Genomic DNA, 25,922 nt, shown 5'->3' on the forward strand with positions numbered 1-25,922 from the left:
TACCTTGAACATACAAATACATTTTAAGTTAAAAATATGTCACATAGAGAGTAAAGCAAACGTGGGTGTGTAAGGAAATAGGATAATGAGGGAGAAAGAGTATGCTCATAATCTCTTAACGCATGATAGTCATGAGTACACACCAGCTATGAAATCTAGTCCACCTCTGGCAAGGTAGTCACAGCTTCTGGTAAACATTGGAAACAAATTAAGTGAATAAACACAAGAAAGGAGAAAGTGTCATGCAAAAATGTAATCAACAAATGGCACTATCTGAAAATATAACAGCCACTAGAAGACAGAGTTGATATTGATTTGGACTTTTTATTTGTAAAAGTAACACTTTCTTGCTTTAACAAAATGTTTTAGAAATATACCAAGTCAAAAGTGCAAGTTTCCATCCACCCGCCTCTCTGCTTTGACCATTTCGCAGAGGTAGCGCCAAGACACTGACAATGGAAAAGTCAGTGGCAACACTTTGGTTAGACTTTCTTAAAACACAAAACTTTTTTGTCATGGAAAAACATGTAAAAGTAGAGAGGATAGCAAATGAATCCTATGTACCCATCATTCACCTTCCACAATTAACCTTTTGCTCATCTTCATATTTACTTTTTAAGACATGAAATACAAAATACTAGTGATGGAACCAAATTACACAGACTGTAATTTATGCAGTTTGCTTTGGTGATATGAACAATGTATATTGCATGCATAAAACCCAAAGAAGTAGCTGGAGATACAGTAGTTGTGATGAAGTTAAATTTGTCCTGAGTGGAGCTACTGTGAAGACTGCTCATTTATGCTCTCATTGTTTTCACCGTGGTAACTTTAGTCCTAGTGCCTAGCACATAGGAGGTGCTCAAAGACTGTTGAATGAATGAGCCTTATTTGCAGTTTGGATCATGGCAGCATGATGGAGACCGCGCATTGTAATGCCTAACTTTTGCAGAATACTTCCTAATGGGGGTGGGATGCTTACTATGTGCTGGGCATCTGTGCTTACCAGATGTTAGGTCCCCGTCTAAGTGCCTTACATCATTTAATTGCTGCAAAACCCTACAAAAAGATACTATCTATTATCATTTAAAAAATACTTAACTAATAAGTTACTCAAGGCCACATGGATAGTAAGGGGTAAATCTGAGAGTCAAGCCCAGACAGTGTAGCCCCGGAGTCTGTGAACCTAGCACTATTCTTTGTTGTTTGGCCACAAATGTGTCTGAATACCATTTATGGGCACTTTGATAGGTGGGTGTCGTACCTGTACTGACCAATTAACTCATAAGACCACTCCTTTGCAGTGGTGCCCAATAATGGAAGGGTGCTGCACATGGAATAGACATTCAAAAACAGTAAATAACATACTTTGCCATCTTTCATGAATGCAAGGCATTTCTGAGTGCTGTGTGGGAGGGAATGTGGTAGACTGATTTCACTGAGACCCTGCCAAATTCTGGTCTTGCGGCCATCAAAGGCGCATCATTTCCTTCCAAGACTTCTAAAGGGGGCTATTACCATGGCCTGCAGGTTCTGGTTTGCATTCAGAGGAGACACTATCTTCTTAAGTGAGATGTGGAAAAGGAAGTGTCATGCATTGTAAATAAGGCAGAGAGAGAAGAACTGTTTGGAGATAGAGATGGGGAAAAATTGCCTTCTGCAACTCATGTTTCATCTCCTCCCCCTTATCCAACTTTGCCAGAGCCCATCCTGTTTTCTTTGCTAAGTTTACTAGCAGGAAGCAAGGAGTTTCTCTAGAGATACTCCTGCCTTTAACGAATAACTCCTAGGTTAAATATTAGTCCATGTATATGATGGGGCACCATGGCACTATGAAAAAGAACAAGATGGATCCCTGAGGGTTGATGTAGAATGATCTCCAAGTTATATTTAAAGTGAAAAAGCCAACGCTCAAACAGTATTAATACCCAGGCTACTCTTGGTGGATGGAGGAGGGTGATATAACTATACTGACACGTGCATAGAATTTGCTTGGGGAAAAAAGGAAGGTAGAAATGCTTGCCTCTGCCAAAGGAAGGGCTTCTCACTTATGGATAATAAAGACCATTATAAACTGATGAACAATAATAGATACAGAGGCAGAGCAGCATCGAACAGACTGTCGAACTACAGCGGGAAGGCTGGGGAGGGTTGGGGGTGGGTAAGAGATCAACCAAAGGACTTGTATGCTGCATATAAGCATAACCAATGGATGCAAGGTAGTGGGGGTAGGGGAGGCCGGGGATGGTCAATGGGGAAAAAAAGGAAACATATGTACTACTCTTTGTAATACTTTAAGCAATAAAATAAAATTAAAAAAAACCCATTTCACATTAAAATATTTTTAAACCAAATACATGCATTATATTTCAAATTAAAGTATTTCAATTGTTGCCCTAGCGGCCCCATGGTCGGCAAACTGCGGCTGGCGAGCCACATGCGGCTCTTTGGCCACTTGAGTGTGGCTCTTCCTAAGCCTTAGGAGTACCCTAATTAAGTTAATAACAATGTACCTACCTATATACTTTAAGTTTAAAAAATTTGGCTCTCAAAAGAAATTTCAATCATTGTGCTGTTGATATTTGGCTCTGTTGACTAATGAGTTTGCTGACCACTGCCTAGCCGATTTGGCTCAGTGAATAGAGCGTTGGCCTGCGGACTGAAGGGTCCTGGGTTCGATTCTGGTCACGGTCACATGCCCGGGTTATGGGCTTGATCCCCAGTAGGAGCGTGCAGGAGGCAGCCAATCAATGATTCTCTCTCATCACTGATGTTTCTATTTCTCCCTCCCTCTCTGAAATCAATAAAAATATATTTTAAAAAAGGTATTTCAATTGTTAACCTGGAGTAAGTACAGAAAAAATTCTTTAAAATACTGGTAGTATAACAAAAGCAGCAGTTTACATGAATTGTGTATTTCAGGAGGAAGGGTTTGGACTAGATGTAGAAGTAATTTTTCCCTCTTCATCTTCCTCAAGGATGGTCCTTTAAGTTGTCATTGAAAAGCACCTGAGAAGTAGGAGACAGGAATCTGGAAGATCCCCATTGAATGCTGTTAGGAGATATCTGATATCATCCCCCCGCCACCACCCCGCCCCCCCCCCCCCCCCCCCCCCCGCCCCATGTGGGGAGAAATGGAGGGAAAAGAAGAAATAAATGTGTTCAGAAAGAAATCAGAGTCCTCCCAAGCTCCACAAAGAGCCCACATATGTGGAGCGAGTTGTGAGGTTTGGTGCAGAGTTCTGGGTGCCCAGGGTCTGGGAGCTTCGGCTTCACTGCTTCTCCAGGGTATCTTGGCTGGAAGCTGTGCTCTGTAAAGGGGCCTGGCCTAAGGCCCAAGAGGAGTCAGGCTAGGGGCCCCTGTGGGGAACACCGAGAGCCCCACTGGCCGGTCGGGTGACCCTCACTCCCACTCCCGCGGTGGGTGTGCCAAAGCCCTGGGTACCTCCAGCTCTCTGGAGGCCTGAGGTAGTTTTTTGGCGAAAGCCAGATAGGGCGGTGGGGGGGGGGGGGGGGGGGGGGAATGTGTCTCAAATTTAAATGCGTTTGGGTGCTTGACAGGTAACTTAAAAACACATGAAGCCGCCAGGTAGAAGAGAAAATACCGGGAACTTTGGAGAACTGGGGAAGGGCATATTGTGACTATTTCAGATTCAGATTTGTAAACTACAGCTGTGCTGGCCGAGCAGCACACCATACCGGCTGGAGTCCAGGCCAGTTGGCGATCCCCGGAGCCCCAGCCAGTTGGCGATCCTGCGTTTCAGCTGAGGACCCGGCTCTCCCCAGTTGCTTTAACCTGCTGCTGATCCCCAACCTGTCTCCCAGCCACTGAGGCTTGCGTGGCACGGAGGACCTTCCCAAACTTTGGCGCGCATCCTGAGGGCGCAGTGCCTCTCTCTGAGCTCCCAGTACTGCTCCCCAGCACCTCGGCGGTCCGGCAGCCGACCGAACCTCCGAGTGGCTCAGAACCTGTCAGCGGCCACATTTTATTTCTGCCAGAAACTGGGTTGTTACGGCTGAGACGTCGGGGGACTCTGGCCAGGCGGGGTTCCGGGCCAAGTGAGAGATCGGGAGATGTAATGGGCGTTGGGAGCTCGGGACCCAGGCGGGGTACCGGGCTGAGGGGCGGGGCCGGCACAGGATGGGGGGAGCCCTGCCCCGGTCCCGCCCCGCCTCGCCCCGCCCCCGCGCTCTAGAGTTTCTGCCACAGGCTCTCTCTCTGCACTAGGTCCCGGGACCCCGGAGCGCAGGCGGTGCATCTTCGGGTTTCCTCTGCCAGCGCGCACAGCACCCGCGCGCTGCAGAAAGTCCGGAGTTGTTCCGCAGCCGGGACATCCTCTGCTACTGGCGCCCGCGGACGACCCTGCAGCTTAGGCCGGAGCCGAGGCACCCTCGCCCTGCGCACCCCGGGGTCCTGCGCTGCAGCGCGCGGTCCACCTCCACGCCCTCTTGGCGGGGCGGGCCGGGGGAGACAGGACCGGCGCCCCAATTCTGGGCACTGCGCCCGGCGCGGGGTGCGGGATGGAGAGCAAGGCGCTGCTGGCCGTCGCTCTGTGGCTCTGCGTGGAGACTCGGGCTGCCTTTGTGGGTAAGGAGCCCGCTCCCCAGGAGGGAGGCTGAGAGGCCGGGTGCGGGCGGGGAGATGGGGATGCGGAGAGGACGCGGAGGCCAGACTTCCCTGGGACCTTAGAGCTGAAGAGTTGAAAGTGACCGGACGCTTTGTGTTCCTTCACTGACCAACGAGGCTCAGCGACTGGCCCAAGGTTCCCTAGCAAGTTGGTGGGCTCCTGAGCCCGGTTCCTTTTCCACGACTCTGGTCTCGGACAGGGGCCTCGGCTGGAGGGAGGCGGGGTGGGAAGGCGCCCGAGGCTGGCCGGCAGGAGATGCTCCCGCAGGCGCAGGCGGGGAAAGAGGTGGAAGGAGGGCCCCTGCTCGCACCATCCTTGCTCCCGCGCGGGGAAGAGGCCTTGCAGGGAGCACCTTGCACTCAGCTCTGCCTCTGAAAGAGTCAAGCGGTGACGGGGGCTGCTCTTCCCTTTTAGCTCGAACTCGCTCACACACTCACTGTATGAGATGGGCGGGCGGGGGGGAGGGGGGTAGCATTTTTCCCGTCTTAGTGCAGGACGCCGTTTTCCTCGCAGAGAGAAGGGGGGAAATTGGGGCTTGGACTCCGGACTTTGACAGCTTCCCAAAGTGTCTCCAAGTAACAGTCACCTTCCTATGAAAAACAATTTCAGATCTTTTAAGCGCTTTGGTCCTTGCGGTAAGCGCATGGTCATCAGTTCACGTTCTGAAAACTGACTCTAGGGGACTTGGTACCTAGATTAAGCACACCTCTCGCTCTCCTTGCCACCAAATATTTAGCTCCTTCCAGATTAGGAACATATACCCTTGATGCAATAAATTCTCTTGCCTTTTTTCTTTCTTTCTTTCTCTCCCCACCCCTTGCCCCTATCTGTTTTCTGTAGCCACAGTTTACTGATTTCCAGATTTGCACTCTTTGGAGGGTGAGAAAGGGGACAGGGTGGAGAAAGGTGGGGGGGGGGGGGGGGGGGGAAGAGAGATATCAAATAATTCAGGAAAAAATTCCTTATATAAAAAGAAAAGACTCGGGTGTTTTTTTTTTAAAGACATATAAAGTAACAAGATCATTTGTCTATAGTTATTGATTTTTTTAAATGATTTGGTTCATCAGGGCCAGCTCCACCATGGACACTCATATGTCCATGACAAGCCCTCCCTCTCCCCCTTTATTGGGAGAGAATGAAGGTCTGGAACATGTGGTTTGTTCTGTATCTCACAAAGAAGTGAGTTCCTTTTAAGCCTGGGGTGTTTCATAGCGTAGCAGTAGTCAACTGGTAATCGGGTTGCCCTGAATACAATGATGAGGTTGCCCTTTCAGAGTGTGTGACTTGCTTAATTGGATTGGACTATAATTGGTGCCATCAAGTTCTAGAGACAGAGGCACTGTTGTTTTTCCTTCCTGTCTTTGGAAGGGTAACAGTGCACAAATTAATTAATTTTGGTTATGGGATTTGAACATAGAAGGGCTTTTTATTGAGCAGTAGCATATGTACTGCTTATAGTTATGTCTTTAGAACTTTCTGAAGAGTAGAACTCAAACTTGCCAATGAAGATGAATGAAGCTTAATAGAGAAAAAAATTGAGTGTTGGTCTACAGATATGAGTTGAAAGTTATCATTACGGATAGCCTTGTTGCATAGTTTTTTGTTGTTGTTGTTGATGTGTCCCTAAGAAAGGATAGTGTTGTTTTGGCTTCCCATGAAAAATACTTTAAAAATGTTTTTAACACAGGGAAGTACATCTAGCATGTGAGATAATCTGTTGAAATAATTAATGAAGATCTTCAAGAATCTCTCATTTTGGTGGTGGGATGAGCAGAGCTTAGTCTTTACTACCAGTATGTTTTCTCTCATATGCATGCGCCTAAATAACGGGTTCTTTCCCATTTGGATAATTGTGCAAATTATATTGTTACTGTTTTTGATATGTTTCTCAACCTAGTGTTTATTTATCCAGGTAAATTGTTTTCATTTTCCTTCTTAGACAAAGTGGGACTCCATGATTAGAAGGCTTTTCTTTTACTTTTAAACATTTTGCTTTATTGTTTGTCTTTCATAGTGTCAAGTGCTGTGCGAATTAACTGAACATGACCATCCAAGACCAACAGTTGTCCAAGAGTGACCCATAGATCGTGTATGATTGAGTCACCTCATGTGCTTATTAAAATACAGATTTGTAGGCCCAGGGACATTCTGACACAACGTAAAGTTCAACAAGCATTGTCTGAAACACAAGCTGGTACCAATGCCAAGTAGTTTATAAGATTTGTTGATATAAGTTGATTTTCAGATTTTTAAAGCTTTTTAAAATTATTTTTAAGTATGTTACTTGTCAACAAATCTACAGTTATGTCAGCAACCTATTTTGCACATTTGGGTGAGTGTGAGAACATGTGTGATCAGTTGCTCATTTTGCCTGCAGCTATTCACATTGGGATCCATAGATTCAATGCATTGGATATTTGCACTGAATATTTGCTCATACTCTGTTTGCTCATACTCTCTCATATTTGCTTATACCCTCTTATTTGCCCAACGAGGTCAATGCCAGTTTAGGCCTAGAGGTCATTTGTACTTAGTTGATGTGAGTTAACAATCATATTAAGCTTGGGTGCTTATCCAGCATTGATCTCTTGTTAAGGTGGTGTTTTGAAGATCTGGGTATTAGTTAAGACCATAGCATCATGGTCAGTCTTTTTTTTTCTGATACTCTTTGAAAATCTGGTAGCTGTTTGCATTTAGTTGACAGAGAACTCAGTTTTCTTGCTGTGGAGTAACCTAACCCATGGTGAGGAATATGTCCTATGGTATTTTTAAGTAAAGTCAGATTTCTTGTGTTCCAAACTCGGTTTCAGGAGGAACTCAGAACTTTGATTGTTAAGTTGAGATTCCCCAATTGCAATTCATTAACATTACACTTTTTCTAGTCCTATTCTCTGAGGAAAAGTATATTAATAGGCATATTATGTGACATTTTACTCAGTTTCTCTCAACTGGTTTTAATGTAGTCTTTCAACTTTGGCAGTTTAGTTATCAGAAAACTGATAAAGGAAAGTGAGACAAGGTCATGGATATTCCTACCCCCTTCAGGGTACAGATGAACCATATAGAAATCTCTCTAAGCAGTATTTGTTAATCAGCAATTTAGTTGAATGTGTGCATCCTATGTTTTATAAGAAATGTCAGTGGGTCCTTCCCTCAGGGAGTGAGATCACCAGATGAAGGTTCATTGGGTTTCAATGCCCCATATCCTTTTGTAAGACCTTGAAGTTGGCAATGCAGGAAAACAGGAACTCCACCCTAGCTCTATGAATTGCAGAACTGTTGTGTTGGTTTATGACCATCTGCCCATTCTTCCTGTTATGACACAGCTTGTGAACTTTTACTGGGAATGGTGAAAAGTAAATTCACAGTTTAATGAATTGCTGAGGAGGTCTTTTAAAGTTATGGAGTATGCATTGTTTATGGAAGGTGTTTCCTATTGGGTCTGACTCAGTGGCAACTACATTCATTAATTTAATTTGTCTCTAGGTTTGCCTAGTGTTTCTCTTGACCCACCCAGGCTCAGCATTCAAAAAGACATCCTTACAATTATGGCTAATACAACTCTTCAGATTACTTGCAGGTAAGGATTGATTTTAGATATGTAGATAAGTATTTCCTGTATTAAGTAACTCATTATTGAGCAAAAAATAATTTCCATACAGCATAATTGTAATAGATTTATAGTAATTGTTTATAAGTAGTGAGGTTTCTAAGAAATGACATAATAATGAAAAAATGAGAAAGGTTTTCTCCCAAAAATTCTTCATTATTTTGCTGGCATATTTTCTATTGCCCTCTGCCAACACATTCCCCCCAATAACTAGTATAGAACCAGGCATTATATAGTAGACACTCAATAAATATTGAATGAATAAATGAAGTTGAGGACTTACCCTTAAGGGATAGGGTTGAAGAAGTTTTGGGCCATATTTATAACACAGCTTGTGAGTGGCTCTTGGGCATCTGTTTAACTCTTTTCAAGAACTTTATGTCATGATAAAATTCTGACTGTGGTTGCAATTTAATATTCAGCCATTAATATTACTGAGTACCTACTCTGCATAGGTAATGAACTTCATACTCTGGCTCAATATTCTGGAATGCCTCTCTTCTCACTTGCTAGCAAGAAGCCATACTATTATAGAGTTTTGTTAACTAGGAAAACAGGCCTCTATGACAAGAAGAAGAGGCCTTTAATTTTTGCCTTTTAGCCACTAACCCAGGAGGAGAAGGAGAAGACCCTGGGGTTCAGTGTAGTGATTATGCAGAAGCTTGTCAAGAACAGTGTGTTTTGGCAGAATAATGGGTAGAGGCAATGTTGCCCTCTGAGAAGAGTGCTGGAGGTCCACCAACAACCTTGGGCAACTTATTGCCATTGTTTATGATTGCTGAATACCAAGTGTTCAACACAGTGACACAGATCTATTTTAAATTGCAGAGTGTAAAGCATACCCTAGTCCGTTATCAAGGGTAGGTCATCGATGCCTGGGCGGAAAAATTACATTAACAGGTGCTATTTCTCTAGCTTTGCTATTTCAATACACATTTCTCACTAGATTTGCCTCTTACCCTCAGCAACAAAGAATATTTAAAATCCTCAAAAAATTCATACTCTTTTTTAAAGCTCCTAATAAACATTTCTTATGTTCTGAGAAAGCTATGAAGTTCCATGAATGTAACTGCAACTTCATGAAATTTCAAGTTCTTTGAAACAAGGATCAGTATGTAACCGTCTTCTTGACATTGACTATCCTCCTTGGAACTTTGTAGAGAAATGCTGCGATAAAAGTAATCTATGTTTTGCCCGGCTGCTGTGGCTCAGTGGTTGAGTGTTGACCTATGAGCCAGGAGGTCACAGTTTGATTCCCAATCAGGGCACATGCCCCGGTTGCAGGCTCCATCTCCATTAGAGGGTGTGCAGGAGACAGCCGACCAATGATTCTCTCTCATCATTGATGTTTCTAGCTCCCTCTCCCTCTCCCTTCCTCTCTCTGACATCAATAAAAACATGTTTTTAAAAAAGTAATCTATATCTTAATGTACTCCTTACAGGTCCTGCGAGGCTCTTAGACAGTTGACCCCTCCCTAACCTCACTTCTTACTCTCCTGCTCGCTCCCTCTTATCTGGCCATTCTGGCTTCCTTATTATTCCCTTAACACTCCAGATATGTACCCACTCCAAGGCCTTTACATTTGTGTGCCCTCTGCCTAGAATACTGTTTCTTCTGATATTCAAAGAGCCCACTTCATCAAGACTCTTCCCTCCAGAACTCTTTGTATCATCTATATTTTGTTCATAGTACTTACCACCACTGTGCACAGAATACATTTTATTTTTTTTAAAATGTCTGCTATATTGAGGTTTACTTACTTTTTTATTGCCTGTCTCCTCCAATGTGACTGAGATTCCATAATGGCATTGATTTTTGTCTGATTTTTTTGTCTGATTTTCACAGCTGTATCTCCAGTTGGACGAATAGCCCATACTTAATAAATATTTGTTGAATGAGTAAATTAATAAAAAACTCAGGAATCCCTATAAGTGATTTCTGAAGCTGAGTCTATGGCTTTTTTTTGTCATTTGTTGAAATAACCTGTCTTTGTCGGTAGAAGTCTGTGTGACTCTGTTGAGAAGTCTATATAAGTTTGAGAATCGAAACTTCTATTGATTTGTTTTTATTCAGAAACAGCTTCATAATGTGGCAGTTCACATTAATACTTTACTGGAATTAATTTTTCAGGGGACAGAGGGACTTGGACTGGCTCTGGCCCAACAATCAGAGTGGCTCTGAGAAAAGAGTAGAGGTGACCGACTGCAGTGACGGCTTTTTCTGTAAGACGCTCACAATTCCAAAAGTGATCGGAAATGATACTGGAGCCTACAAGTGCTTCTACCAGGACACTGATGTGGCCTCGATTGTTTATGTCTACGTTCAAGGTAAGTGGTTAAAAGGAGTTCATTTCCCACATTGATTTGCCAGCTCTAAAACACAATAGGCGCAAAAAAGAATCAGAGTACAACAAAAGGCTCGCCCTAAAGGCTCTTGGCCAACAGGAATATACAAAATTCTTCTCTTCCAAGGCTTCCTCTGAGCATAAGACTCATTGATTTGTTCTGGAGCTTGGGGCTCGGTTACATCTCTTTCGCCAGTTAGTTTTGTTCTGATCTTTGTATCTAAGGGAAATCTGTGTTCACAATTGGCTATGGAGATTTTTAAAAAGCCTTCTGATGTTTGAGAGAAAAAAACCCACATCAGAAATACTTGAAAAGGAAGATTCAATGTGAATTATGGAATGGTTTGTGTGGAGAGATAGGTTATCTACAGCAGTAAGAGATTTCCCCAAGAATGCACAGGGAAACAGCCAAGGAATCTGGCGCTCTTTTGTTCATAGGAACTTTTCCCTCTTAAACTTTATAGTAAATTATTCCCATACTTTGGTGCAAATGGAGATGCTGCCTCAAAGGGCCTTTGAGGACAGTGTTTCTCTCCTTTGTGTGGTCTGAGATGGTGGATGATATGCTACATCATTCTAGATTGACACTATGGTGGCCAATTAACACCCATGCAGGATAAAATACAATGTTACATGTGTTCAGTATTTATAATATGAATTCTTTCTTTGCATTTCAAAACTCTTCTACTACCTGAATTTCCCTGTGAAAACCTGACTTAACTAATGAGATACTTATCATATAATTTGGAAGAATGTAAATATTATATAGTATTTTGCTTGGATGTACTAATTTTTTTTCAGTGTAGATGACTTTTGTAGACATTTTATTTATACGTTTGTACATCTCTTTAAATACCAGAGGATTTGAGGTAGGTGAAGATGGCTTCAACTTTTTTTCCAGAAGCATCTTTTATAGCAGAAGAATTTTGTCAGTTTGAAAAACGTATTTAGAATATATCCACTTGCATTTTGATAATGCAGTTTAGTCGGTGCAATGGAAAAGTGGAGAACACATCAAAATAACATGTCCCTCCTGGATTGTATAGTATTTGAGAATTATTTTTTTGTCCAGGTTAAGTATGACCCAAGGTAGAATTCTGTGCCTCCTCTCTGCAGAATGTGAAAGAGACAAAGCTCAGATCTTTGAGAATTTCTGGCTCCTTTTGATCCGGCAGTCTTGGGAGACCAGGCTTTCTCAGAAGATTGCGAGGATTTCCTGCTTTCAGCTTGTCTGGAAATAGACTACAAGATGAACCTCTCCCATAATATCTCCTTATTTCCTTCTCCCTGGAGTCAGGAAACCTGGAGACATGTGAAAACGCATTTCATGAGTTTCAGTAAATATTTTATTTTGAAAGGATGGGTGGTTGTTTGGGTTTCTTTTGTTTATTTCCTTTTTCATGGGATACTGAAATAGAATTGATTTACCGAATAGCTTTAGTCTTACGTCAAGGGGTTAATTTAGTTTCCAAAGGCTTCTGTAAGCAAGCTCTATAACATTTCCTACCATATGGATGAATGGTAGGCAATGTTAAGAAGTAGCAAGCCCTAGCACTGTTTATTGGTATATTGCTCATCTTTTGTATATCATCAAATTCGGCTTCCTGTTGACGAGGTAAGCTGTTCGAGATTGTGGTCATGAAACTTAACAATGGGAAAGAAAATACTGGACAGCCCTTTAATGTCCCCACTGGTCTCCACCTTACTTCCCTAGTCTTCTGACCCCATTCCCTTCAGCAATGGATGGAGCCAGGAAGTGGGCCCTGGCCTGGCAAGATAATGGCTATGGCATGTGGTGGGCTGGATTGGCTGCCTTTCTGTGCTTTCCAGCTGGGAAGGAAGTCAGATTTCTGCTGTTGAGAGAATTAGTTGCCTTTGTCCCCTTTGGTTTAATTAACTCTTCCTTCCCTTGGACCAACCATCTTGAAGAGCTCTGAAAATGCTAAGTCAGGTGTGTGCGGCGTGGCAGCTTGAATGATTATCTTTCTGAGGGTTCAGGCATGATTTCACTCTATCTCTGAGGAATGGAGGAGTTTCTCACCAGCGTATGAACATTGTACAAACAATGTTTGAATGGCATTAAAATCTCTTTTATTTTCTTCTCACTCTTTGCTATGGTGGCTTTTCAAGTTTTTGTCATTGAAGATATTAATGACTGCTGAATCTTAAACTAGACACAATAACTATTAAACATTATTTTATAAAGCATCTCACACTGAGTCTTCACAATTTTAAAATACCCATATAAAACAATTTAAAAATTATTAGTTACTTCTTGCTTATTTTAAAGTTCCTTTGGGATCTGCTAATTTATTTTCATGGCATTTACATTATTTGCCTAAAGAAAGAGAGCATGAATTTTTTTTTAACATCAATAAAACTCAGTAGGTAAAGTGTAAAGATTGAAATTTACTTTAAAATTTATATATGAAAAATGTAATGTATATGAAAAAATGTATATGTGTATATGAAAATGCATATGAAAAATGAAGAAGTATACTCATTCCTTTTGAAAAAATTGTAATGATTGATCTATTTAAATGTGGAACCTATAAAATATATTATTCTTATTGATGATCCTTGTGAAAGTAGTCAATTCCATTCTGTGATTTTTTTTTCAGGTTTTCCACACACAATCATACACACACACACACACACACACACACCCTTCTTGCAGGATACCCTTGGAGCCAGATATGTACCAGCAGATCGACCTGTGGATTCCTTCCCCTAGTGTGAAATGTCAATTCCAATCCTTCACTTCTCAGAACCTGAAAGATAACCAACTTTTCCAGTAAATTCCATTAAGTAAACAGAATTAAATTTTCTTTTAGATTACAGATCTCCATTTATTGCTTCTGTTAGCGACCAACATGGAGTTGTGTACATCATGGAGAACAAAAACAAAACTGTGGTGATTCCATGTCTTGGGTCCGTTTCAAACCTCAATGTGTCACTTTGTGCAGTAAGTTACATCTTCAGTCTTCTCTTCTGTTGTCATAATTTTAAACTACTAAGATGGGTAGCTTGTTTATAATATAACATCAAGAATGATACTTAAAGATCTTATAGGAAGGGTCAAAATGACAATAAAGAAAACCAATTTGTATTCTTAAATTGTCAATTTTTTAGTGATCATTTTACATGATTTTGCTTTTGGATAGCACTTGATTAAATATTTGATATTTCTCTTTCTACCCAGAGATATCCAGAAAAGAGGTTTGTTCCTGATGGTAATAGAATTTCCTGGGACAGTAAGAAAGGCTTTACTATTCCCAGCTACATGATCAGCTATGCAGGCATGGTCTTCTGTGAAGCAAAAATTAATGATGAAAGTTACCAGTCTATTATGTACATAGTTGTGGTTGTAGGTAAGAGAACAGTTCCTTTCTATATCATTATTGTCACACACAAAGATTGGCTTCCTGTATTAACATCCTGGAGATTTAGGTATAGAGTGAAAGACAGGGATTTGAAAAATATATTAACTCAAGACACAGTATTGGGCAACTCATTAATATCTACTCTTTTTTTAAAAAAAATCAAATAAACCCATGTGCAATCAAGGTTTTCTCTTTTCTTGCCAAGACCAAGGATGAAAAAGAATACTATTAACTGAAGCATATTTTATGGAAAATTTAATGTTCAGAGCATTGCTTGGCATCTATTATTTTAATTATACCTATTTTATGGAAAGTTCAGCAATTTACTAAAGCTGGCCCCATTGGCCATTGACTACTCAAATTTTACTACTTTTCTCTCCACTGGGCTCCAACATCTTTGAGATCCCCGAACGTTTGCTTTGTAAATCTCTACTGGCCATTTTTCTGAGAGCTCCCAAATATTGGTGAAACCCTCAGGGAAAGATGATGTGACACATGTTAATGTTGCATCATTTGGGGGAAAGCTTGTGCCAACTCATAGATTTGTTTTCCCTCTCACTTTCTGTTTTTTCAATTTACTTGCTCCAGGGTCAAAGATTTATGATGTAGTTCTGAGCCCCGCTCACAAAGTCGAGCTGTCTGTTGGAGAGAAGCTTGTTTTAAATTGTACAGCAAGGACTGAACTAAATGTGGGGATTGACTTCAACTGGGAATACCCTTCTTTGAAGGTAACACTAACAATTTAAAGCCAGCTCTCTAAATACTTTGCTAATCAGCTCCAATATCGTTGGCTGGAGAGAGATAGGGACCTCTCTAGCCAGATAAAATGTAAATATCTTCACACACACACACACACACACACACACACACTTTAAGAGAATTGCAGAACAGACAACATTAATGGAAAAGAAGATGCAATGCCAAGAATTCTCTGTCCCACTCTGCTACAATCAGGCTCTGAAGATTAGTTTTCTCTGGATGATCCCATCTGCCCAGGTTGCTTTATTTCTCTGTTCTGCAAAGTCTTTGATCTTTTTTCCCTTTAAGAGAATTTCTCTCTTCAAGAGGTGGCATGAGACACACTTCTCCTTAAACAATGATCCTATTTGCCTGTTTCTGCAGTTCATACCCATCTCATTCCCACTATGTGAGGTTTTAAAAATCCTTTTTCATTTGGTTCCACTTAATTTCTCCTGAAACCAAATATATTTGTTGTCTACATATATTAAAAGTTCTGAAATCTCTATTATCAGCATTAAGTAATGTCCACCAAGAGCCAAGACTTGATGTTCTGGGTATCTAGAATCTCCTGGGTAATGTCATCCTGGACTTAGCAAACTGTTTTACAGCATCAGCATAAGAAACTTGTGAACCGGGACCTAAAAACCCAGTCTGGGAGTGACATGAAGAAATTTTTGAGCACCTTGACTATAGATGGTGTAACCCGGAGTGACCAAGGGTGGTACACCTGTGAGGCTTCCAGTGGGCTGATGACCAAGAGGAACAGCACATTTGTCACGGTCCATGGTAAGCTAAGATCTCCTTTGGAATTATGCTGTGCTTTGGAACGTGACATAATTTAAATAAATTCAGATCAGCTAGTGAACCCTATTTTGATCATTCAGAAAATACTAGAGGCCTGATGCATGAAATTTGTGCAAGAGTAGGACTTCCTTCCCCCAGCTGCTGGCACCAGCTTCCTTCTGGCACCTGGGACCCGAGCTTCCCTCACAGCCCCAGCTTCATCCGGAAGGTCGCCGGAAGGACGTCCGGTCTAATTAGCATATTACACTTTTATTATTATAGATTTCTGAACTCTTGCTAGAGAGGCCACATGACCTGGAGGCCAAGAGCATAGCTTGGATTCAAAATCTCAACTTTAATGGTGAGATGAGCCAATAGATGATTAAAGCTCACTAAATAGTACTTGTAGTTGTTGTTGGTGCTATTATTACTATAATATGCAGAATGTTATTACCTAAGATAGTTTTTAGATTTTCACTTTATTGCAAGGCTGAGAGTCCCACTTGAGTAAGCATGGGCTTTGCAGTTGGAAAAATCTGGATTGAATTACTTTCTGTGGGGCTTTAAGCAAATAAGTTAATTTCTCTTTCACTCACATAAATGTCTCAGTTTAGATGATAATTTATGTGGCACCCAAATTATAAGCCTTGGTAAGGATTTGGGGTTTTATATTATGGGAATGCATAGCAGGGTTTTAAGCAGGGAGAGAGACATGTTCTGGCTTATGTTTTTATAGGATTATTATCTTTTTTTATATGGAATACTTTAAGGAAGTAAGGGTGGAAGTAGAGAGGCCAGTTAGGAGGCTAATCACAATAATCCAGTTGACAGATGGTGGGTGGCTTAAAAAAAAGTGGCAGAGGTAGAAGTAGTGAGAAGTGATCTGATTTTGGATCTATTTTTGAAGTTAGAGCCAATAGGCAGATTAATTCATTGGCTGTGGGGGCGTAAGAGAAAAAGAATGGAAGATGACCTTTGAGTTTTTTTCATGAACAACTGAGTGAGTGGTGATTTTACTCACTCATTGATGGAGGAGTAAGATTAGGGGAAACAGGGTTGGGTGCGTTCATTTGAAGATGCCCATAAACATCCAAAAGGAGATATATAACATATAAATCTGGAACCAGAAAAGTCAGGGCGAGAGACAAACATTTAGGAGGATGTAAATGGACCTTTTGCCTGAGACTAGAGGAAGGTGTTGATAAAGAGAAGAGGTCTGAGGACTGAGTCCTGGGGCACGTGGGGGGGTATGTATAGGGTGTGATGGGAGCAGAGGAGAAGGAGCACCCAGGTGCTTGGGGAACTTAGAGAAAGCTTCACAGAGGAAACATTGCTTGAATTGAGACCTGAGCAATTGGTAGGCTTGCAGAGTACATTGGGGGGGGGGGGGGGGGGGGGGGAGGGGCGGGGGGGGAGGGCGGGGAGAGAATCAAAGGCAAAACTTGGAGGTGTGGGAGGGGCTGGAATATGACTTCCAGCAGGATAGTATGGGCAGTCTCTGAACTTAGACCCCCAAGGCCTTTGACTCTTCACTTGAAATGAAATAATAAACCCAACGACCTCTTACAATAAGTTGACATTTATGAGAATAATTCTCTTCTTTTTCTTTCAGAAAAACCTTTTGTCGCTTTTAGTAGTGGCATGGAGTCTCTGGTGGAAGTCACGGTGGGAGACCGGGTCCGAATCCCTGTGAAGTACCTTGGTTACCCTCCGCCAGAAATAAAATGGTAACCCTCGGAAATAAACGCAAAGCATTGCTCCACATGAAAGTCAATCCGAGATTGTATAATTCCTGTTTCTCCCCCTCCCCCACGTAGGTATAAAAATGGAAGACCCATTGAGTCCAATCACACAATCAAAGTGGGGCATGTATTGACGATTATGGAAGTGAGTGAAAAGGATACAGGAAATTACACTGTTATCCTCACCAATCCCATTTCAAAGGAGAAACAGAGCCACATGGTATCTCTGGTTGTGAATGGTGAGTCCATCCAGTTTTCCTTTTCTGCCCAGAATTTATTATGAAGTATATGGTTATGTTTTCCTATTCCTTTGTCACCTGCTGCTTCACTCACATCCTGAGTGAGCTCCTATGTATAAAAATAGTCCAGAGCAGTGGCATTGAAATGAGGTATAGGAGAGTGTGCTCTGGACATGTTTGCAAATGAACTGCTTAGTGGTCAAATGCAAGGTTAAAGTAGAGGGTATCCTCAATGGCTAAATGCTGAGAATGCCTGCGGGGACAGTTGACAAACCTAAGCTGCACCACTTTTGCACCTGTCTCATGGACTTGTGCACCTGGCATTGCCAACATGTAAGACTCTTCTTGAATTTTGTGGGAAGCTTTCAGTTTGACATTGAAGTTGATGTGCCAGTCATGCTCAGGGAGGAAAACACTGTTGGCTGGTGGAAGCTTTTCAAAATTTTTTTAAAACAGGAGTCCAGGATCTGACTCTGAGGCTATAAAGGGAAGATATCGAGTGTTTTATTTAAGGATGATTTGAACTTTTTTTTTTAAACTGAAATATGTAAATAAATGTTCTGTGTCAGGGGGAAAAGGGGTGTCATGGTCAAGTAAGTGTGGGAGATGCTAAGTTGATATAAAACTTTATTGCAGGACTTCTCAGGGCTTTTAATATGCAAATATATTGCCATTCTCCAAGGGGAGAGACTTAGAATTTTCAAGGTTTAATAAACGTATTTGACCAAAGCATCCCTCCCCAGTAAATTCATTAATACCTTGCTCCAAACACAGTCTATGGGAAATGCTTCTCTGTTGTAATTCTTTGGCAGGCATATTAACACTTCAGGATCTTCTCCTATGACATTAAGGTACTTCCCTATATATCCTGACACCTCCCTATGTGTCTGTTGAGGTTGGCTCTATTTCTTGGCAGGGACATCAGCTTCAGGGAGGTAACAGTTTCCAGAAAGTCCCTTAGAAGCCACTTGGGAGTAGGAGATTGAGGAGTGGAAAGAAGTTGGAAAGCTGATAAGTAAGGGAGAAGGAAGTGAATAAGGAAAAAAAAAGATGTAAAAATGGACAGCGGATAATCCCATCTCATTAATTCATGAACTTGCTTAACACATGACTTACTCTAGCATTTACCCTATTATATAAAATCAGTATAAAAAAGAAGTGTTATTGTTATTAGTGGTAGCAGGAGTGGTAGTAGTACTATCCATAGAAGTCATGTCTCCTGTGTCCAAGTCTAGATATTCTTTGAAAAACGAAATGGGGGCAAAATCATCTGCTTTGAAAAATGTAGGCTTTTTTTGCTGAAAGCGTCAGCTTTTCATACCGTAACACCAATTGACAATTCAGAAGTGGTTTTTCTTATCTTTAGTCCCACCCCAGATTGGTGAGAAATCTTTGCTCTCTCCTGTGGACTCTTACAAATATGGCACCACCCAAACGTTGACATGCACGGTCTACGCGGTTCCTCCCCTGAGCCACATCCTCTGGTATTGGCAGCTGGAGGAGGAATGCACCTACAACCCCAGGTGAGCAGAGCCTCGCTCTCTTTCTTCCTGCCCTCTGGCATTTCTTATAGCCCAGCTCCGCCATGACTCCAGCCCAAGCCGAGAAGGCTGTCTCTAATAAGAAAGCTGGCCCTCAGGTGGTGCTCTTAATCTCCATCTGTCTTTCTCGGTCTTGGGTTTTAGCAGTCTTCTGTAGGGTATCCTGCCTTGACATTAGCTAGCTCTTTCTCCACAGGTCAGCCCTGATGTATACCTCTCCAAATGCAGGCTCTTGCTCACTTTGCTAATTGCCAGTCTTTGGTTTTTCTCCTTATTCCAATTAACAGGTGAATACCACTTCTCTCCTTATCCGGGAGAAGGTTCATCTCGAGGAAGTGCTGCTGGAGTCAGGGAGCATTAGACCTCGCTGCAGCCAGCCTCAGAGGCTCGGGCCCAGCTTATCAGGTTCTAACACAAGTCCAGACATCCTTAGGAAAAAAAACACACACAAAAAACCCCCACCACAACAGCCACCTACACCACCCTAAGCAGTTCACTTCCTGTTGTTGTTTTTGAGATGGCCCCTACTAGATTCTGCCTCAGATGCTGACCATTTCCTACACAAAGGCCACAGTCCCACAGAGATTACTCTAAGAAGCCCAATGGTTTCTTAGTTTCCTTTGAACTAAATTAACTTGAATTGTCTTGTCGATCCAATTTATGAATGGAGGTTTGTTCCCAGAATAGCTGCTTCCCTCCTGTATCCTGAATGGATTTACCTGGAACCTCTTCCCTGGTTGCTGAGGCCTATTTTTAATTGGCATCAAGTCTTGTAACCAGGCAGGGTACATTGAAAGTTACTTCTAAGAACATAATAGCCCAAGTCTGACTCCTTTCCTTACTATATACGTGCATTAAAGAAAAATGTAATCATTATATGATCTGTTATCTCTCTTACAGTCAAGCTGTCTTAATGACAAATCCATACACCTGTAAAAAGTGGAGAAATGTGGAGGATTTCCAGGGAGGAAATAAAATTGAAGTAAACAAAAATCAGTTTGCCCAAATTGAAGGAAAAAACAAAGTGAGTTTGAAGTTCTTTAATTTGCAAATATGTCTCTCTCTCTTTTTTATGGAAGGCTGGCATGGAAGCAGGGTATAATAATATGTGAGGAATATTGGAGAATGATAATCAAATAAATCGGATGATAAAACACTAGCATATTAAGTCAGTTTGGAAACACCATTGACTTTTAGAAGCACCACTGACTTATTAATAGCTTAGAGTAAGATAAGACACAAATGCCATTAAATCTAAGCATCTGTTATAAGGTGATTCTGGTTTTACAAGTATGAAAATGAGAAAATATGTTATATTAAAGCACAAGGTTCCCCAAGCCCATTTTGTGCACTGTGTGAGCTAAGCCAGCGTAATATACTTGCAGGCATTTGTGAGTGGTCAGTGTAGTAGAATGAATGCAGTAGGCAGGTCACAGTGGTTATGGGGTGGCTTAGTTTTTTAGTCTGAATGCATGTGCATAAACAGAGCCTCCATTGTTTATGGCCTGGGATTTGTTTTTCTCACAGACTGTAAGTACCCTTGTCATCCAGTCGGCAAATGTGTCAGCTTTGTACAAATGTGAAGCGGTCAACAAAGCCGGGAGAGGAGAGAGAGTCATCTCCTTTCACGTGACCAGTAAGTGCTGCTCTCCAAGGGGTGGGCTGGATCTCCCGCCAGGTGGGTGCTAAGCTGTCTGATACTCTGTAGCCCTTGCTATTCCTGGGAGTAGCATGGCATTTAGGAAGAGGACTTGGACTGATAACTGATGCTCTGGTTTATAAATTGGAACTGCTCAGGTGCTCCTAGGCTCCTGTGAATTAGGTACATCCAACTTCACTGGAGAGATCATGGTTTCACACAGGCTTATAATCACAGGTCCTGCATCATATTTATGTCTCCATCATCAGAGTCTAGCACAGTGCTCGGCTTATTGGGGTTCAACCAATACTAATGGGCTTGCTGCTGACGTGTTGACAAGGTTGGGTTTTCTGGAGGCAATTGTAATGACATAGGAACAGTGGCCTCTAAATGCTGCTGATTTTGTCTGTTCATCTGAGTTTTATGGCCAAGCTGTAGCTGATATTTGATAAATATTTGTAAAATTTTATTTACATTTCCAAATAACCTATTTTTGTAAAATAATATTATTTTGGACCTGACTTGTCCATTTTGGCTAGTCTCCTTGTATTACTTTGTATGGGATTGCTAGAGCTTCACTTATCTTGGTGCTGTACAGCAGGTCTGAAGGCAACAGGAAGATCATAGGGGGCCTCCCCAGTTGAATCATTATCTTCTAACCATGGGTTTTACATTTCAGAGGGTCCTGTAATCACTCTGAAGCCTGATACCCAGCCAACCGAGCAGGAGAGCGTGTCTTTGTGGTGCAGCGCAGACAGAACTACATTTGAGAACCTCACATGGTACAAACTTGGCCCACAGGCTCTGCCCACACCTATTTGCAAGAACTTGGATGCCTTTTGGAAAATGAATGCCACCATGTTTTCTAATGGCACAAGTGACATTTTGATCATGGAGTTCCAGAATGCGTCCTTGCAGGACCAAGGAGACTATGTCTGCTTTGCTCAGGACAGGAAGACCAAGAAAAGGCATTGCGTGGTCAGGCAGCTCACAGTCCTAGGTAAGGAGGCAACTCTGATCTTCTGGAGGCTGTTGAAATGCCTTAAATGTAGTGATTTGAGAAGCTGGGTGAAGACTCCTGCCCTCTAGGAACTTATAAAGTCAACTGGTGCATATTTATCTTATTTACTGAAAGTCCTTGAGGCAAAACGACAAATAATGGTGAAGTGATGGGTTAAAAGGAAAAAATATCTTGGTTCTTTCCAACCCTAAAGGTGCAATAACTCACTAGTATCTGCAAAGGATTAGCCTGATCCAGGGAAACTTCTGCCATATTCTTGGGCACTCATTTATGTAAGATTTATGAAATATCTAGTATGAGCTAGGAGGATGCCAGAAGTTCACAGTGGTGAACAAGTGGACAGGCAGTCATATACAGTGAGGGCTCTGTGTCTGTGAAGACAGGAATTGTTTTCTGTTTTACTCCTTGCTATGCTGCAGTCATTGAACATTGTGGCACATGCTAGGTTCTCAGCAAGGTACCTGCTACATGAACAGTGCAATGGTGGGGTTGTTTAGGATCTGTGAGAGCCTGTGAGAGTGGTGCTGCACTCAATGCCTATACCTCTGTGCCATCCATGTGGTCCTGAGTAGTTCAAGGTCCCTGAGATAATAATTTTGGTGAGCAGATAGCTTTGTGAATTCTCCATGAAGCTCCTCTCTAAATCTCATCTAACCTTAGGCTTTGCACAAAATCTGTGCAGCCATGTCTGTCTCTGGGGAGATCAGGCAAATTTGGCGAGTTTCCCTTCATGTCATCTCCCTCCATTTTCTCCTCTCTTTAGTGTCCCTTCCCAGATTTTAAGATGCATGTGTTCTGGTTTTTGTTGTGTGTTTTTTCAATTGTTAGAAAGAGCAACAACTTCTCACATAAACTAATCTATACCAATGTTTTAGAGGAATAATATCTTCAGAGGCCTTGGCATATTTTAAGAGGTATCTTTAGACAGACATTAGGAGGTGTTTTGCTAGTGTTAAGTCTTAGGTGTCAAAAAAAGAGATATTTTTTAGGTAAGATCATCCCAGGGCTCTTCAAAACACATCACACACCATATTTTCTGTTCACCTTGGTAACTGGTCTGGTTTTAAGCTACTGGAAGAATTTAGAAAGAGATGGGAAAGGGGTTCCTAGCCTTGCCACGCCCAGGAAATGGTGCTCACAATGAGCTGGTTTGCTTCCCTAAAGACTCCCACCTTGTTTCCCAAAACGTATTCTTAGAAATTGACTAGAGGTCAGGAAATTGGCTTAAACCCCAGTGTAGTTCACTGTTGAGGTAATCTCATTTTGCTAAATCTTGAAATAGTTTCTTTCAGCGAGATTCCTTCCGATATTTAATTGGTTTGAATAAGATATTTCCATAGCACTTTGGTCATTTATAGGAAAAGGGTAAATCTAAAGTTTTTCTGTATATGCATACAAATACCCATGGCCTTACTTTTCTTTGAATCTTTGACTTTCCTTAGGGTATTGGTGTTTTGTTTGTGTTTTAGTGGAAATAGCAATGGACCGGACTTTTAGGTGCACCAGATTCTATGAGTTCACCTTTTTACTGAGTTATAAAGACTTGGGCAAGTTGTTTAACCCCCTGAACCACAGTTATTTCAGCTGTAAAATATAGCTAATACTCCTATCCTGCCCATCGTAGGACTGAGAGTAAACAACAGAAATAGTATAAATGAGTTTGTACCAAATAAATACAAGGCACTCTTTGTTTGTTGCATTATACTGAAGCTTTGCAATTTCCAAAAGAAGCATGGCAGGATTTTAGGGTGTCACCAGCTAGAACTTTTCTGGGAGGGAAACCATGTCTGATTAGAGGAAAAATCCATAAAGGCAACAACCTTTATCCTGTGAAGTGATTACCAGCTTGAATCACTAATATGAATGTTCAAAGAGATGCAGTAACCTGTCTGAACCGTCCTGATTTATTGATTCATTTCACTTTACTCAGTGACCAACGGTACTGGCATCACCCTCTGTGTGTTTTCAGCTTAGTAAATCAACAGTGTACTGTTTACTAAGTTTAAATGGTAACACAGTTTACTGATACTCAAACCATTTCAAAAGTTATACCTAAATGTTCTAATTTCTTTCTGTGTGCAAAGAGCGCATGGCACCCATGATGACAGCAAACCTGGAGAATCAGACCACAAGTATTGGTGAAACCATCGAAGTTTCCTGCCCAGTGTCTGGGAATCCCCCTCCACAGGTTTCCTGGTTTAAAGATAATGAGACGCTCGTGGAAGACTCAGGTGAATAGAACATGTCTATCTCTCCTTGGCTGCAGAATTTTCCTGGAGATGTTGTCCAAAATTCATATTATCTACACTAATAAAAGAGAAACATGCTAATTAGCGTACGACCGCTACCCTTCCCATTGGCTAATCAGCATATCCTTATGCAAATTAACTGTCAGCCAAGATGGCGGCCGGCAGCCATGCACTGAAGCGAACAGGGAGGCTTGCTTGTGTTTTATAATTTGTTTGAGGTAGAAAAAAACAACCATCTAAGTGTCCATGGTCTGGCTCATTTCATAGACTCGGAATCACAGTGTTCAGAGCCTTCTTGAATTCTTCTGGAAGCCAGGTGTGATGAGTCAGCAGTTGATGCTGTGGACTCTTTGGAGTTAGATAATAGCCAAGATAAAGGGAAGCATTTATATTTTAATTTTTTTCCCTGAAAAACTCCACTAGACCACATCATAAATAAAAGCCATAATTTTCTTCCTCTCTTAGGGATCGTACTGAAAGATGGGAACCGGAACCTAACTATCCGAAGGGTGAGGAAGGAGGATGAAGGCTTCTACACCTGCCAGGCATGCAATGTTCTTGGATGTGCAAAAGTGGAGGCATTTTTCATAATAGAAGGTCAGTGGAACTTCATAGACACATCAGATGGTTTTAAAAAATTAGTTTATGTCTTATACTCATACACTTTGGATGGGAAGATTATAGTTGATTTTTAAATATTCTTTGTACTCTGTAAATCTTCTATTATAAGTATATATTATTTTAATCAGGCAACATACTTACTGTTATTTTCATTTTGTTTGTATCACATTTCTGTCCCTGCAATTCTCACGGTGGAAAAATTCTTAGCCAGGCAGGCAGAATATCCACCTTTCCCTGATTCTTTTTTTATTTGCATGGCTCAGTGAAATTGTTAGGAAATTATACTTCTATATTTATTGAGAAAATCATTAGAATTACTGCCTAGTCATGAAAATAAATGCTATCCAAATAGTCACAAATATGTTCATAGTTTTCATTGGACTAAAAACAATTAAGATTCATTTGTGAACAATAGACCATTGCTTTTCTGAAATGAAAAATTTGAGGTTCTTATCTGAACTTGAAAAGAAACTTGTCTGTATATGCAAGAATGATGTGAAATCTGGCATTTTCTCAGATGGGAAAGGTAATTTGTGCAGACTATTTTATCTTCAGAAGTGTATTCCTCTTTTTTTTTGTTAATAACCATCAGAGGGACAATGAAAGCATATTATGCGGGTGAAGGAATGGTATGCAAGGGGAAGAAAAAAGGGTGGTGACAGGTGGAGGAACTGATGGATTTTTATGAACTCATCCTACCTTGTCTCTCAAAGTCCAAATTGTAGTCCCTTTAATCTATCAAATCTCTGTTGCCAAGTATTGCATCTCAGTACCTTGACTTGTTTTCAAATCTCTAGGCTTATTACCATTTCATAAATTGCACTTGCAAGTAAAGACTTCAAGTGCATGAAATAGAGATTTCAAGTGACATGGTGGTTTTGTCACCTCCTGAGTGCTTCATGTTTGGGGGAAATTCTAACAAATGGAGACGTCCATTTCTATCCTTTGCTCTGCCTCACCTTGGTTAGCGGTGTGTGGCTGGTTACCAATAGCTAAGTAGGTAACATTGGCACAGGGATTAGATTTACTTCTCACCTAAGGAAAATACTAAGAAAGGAAGAGATAAATGTTTAATTTTCCTGCTAAGTTCCCAAATGTTATTATGGGAATATTAATACACAATCTTATGTTGACAATTGAATCTTTGAACTTTTTACCGTGCATAAATGAGCTTTTAAATCTCTAAGTATAAATAGAGAATTACTTGAGTACATCCACCAGGAAAACATAATCTACTCCCAAGCATCCTTGGTGCTTGCCTCTCAACTGTTAACTCTTATTTTGCTAACTAATTAATTACTTGTCTTTCTGCCTTCTTGAGGCTGCCTGGGCCACTCAGTTTGTGGCCGGTTTGATGCAAGCTGCCCTCAGCCACTGGGG

General features: G+C 41.4%; 1 protein-coding gene across 4 annotated transcripts in view; it reads left to right on the forward strand.

Moving 5' to 3' along the window:
* The first annotated feature begins 4,363 nt into the window (after positions 1–4,363).
* KDR (kinase insert domain receptor) overlaps positions 4,364–25,922 on the forward strand; it is a 42,297-nt gene continuing 20,738 nt past the window's right edge. For 2 of the 4 annotated variants that reach the window (XM_070396503.1, XM_070396512.1), the window contains exons 1-15: positions 4,364–4,588; positions 8,115–8,208; positions 10,370–10,566; positions 13,418–13,548; positions 13,786–13,954; positions 14,555–14,694; positions 15,316–15,493; positions 17,103–17,217; positions 17,308–17,471; positions 18,838–18,994; positions 19,913–20,036; positions 20,540–20,648; positions 21,331–21,651; positions 23,757–23,903; positions 24,387–24,518. In XM_070396503.1, the coding sequence (XP_070252604.1) occupies positions 4,522–4,588; positions 8,115–8,208; positions 10,370–10,566; positions 13,418–13,548; positions 13,786–13,954; positions 14,555–14,694; positions 15,316–15,493; positions 17,103–17,217; positions 17,308–17,471; positions 18,838–18,994; positions 19,913–20,036; positions 20,540–20,648; positions 21,331–21,651; positions 23,757–23,903; positions 24,387–24,518 (2,245 nt within the window). In that variant the 5' untranslated portion in view covers positions 4,364–4,521. The remainder of the gene's footprint in view (positions 4,589–8,114; positions 8,209–10,369; positions 10,567–13,417; positions 13,549–13,785; positions 13,955–14,554; positions 14,695–15,315; positions 15,494–17,102; positions 17,218–17,307; positions 17,472–18,837; positions 18,995–19,912; positions 20,037–20,539; positions 20,649–21,330; positions 21,652–23,756; positions 23,904–24,386; positions 24,519–25,922) is intronic. The other 2 variants (XM_070396487.1, XM_070396495.1) reach the window with 2 other exon arrangements.

The sequence above is a fragment of the Myotis yumanensis genome, unplaced genomic scaffold (genome assembly GCF_028538775.1).
Source record: "Myotis yumanensis isolate MYYU_CA2020_CCGP unplaced genomic scaffold, mMyoYum1.0.hap1 SCAF_1, whole genome shotgun sequence".
NCBI classification, from domain to species: domain Eukaryota; kingdom Metazoa; phylum Chordata; class Mammalia; order Chiroptera; family Vespertilionidae; genus Myotis; species Myotis yumanensis.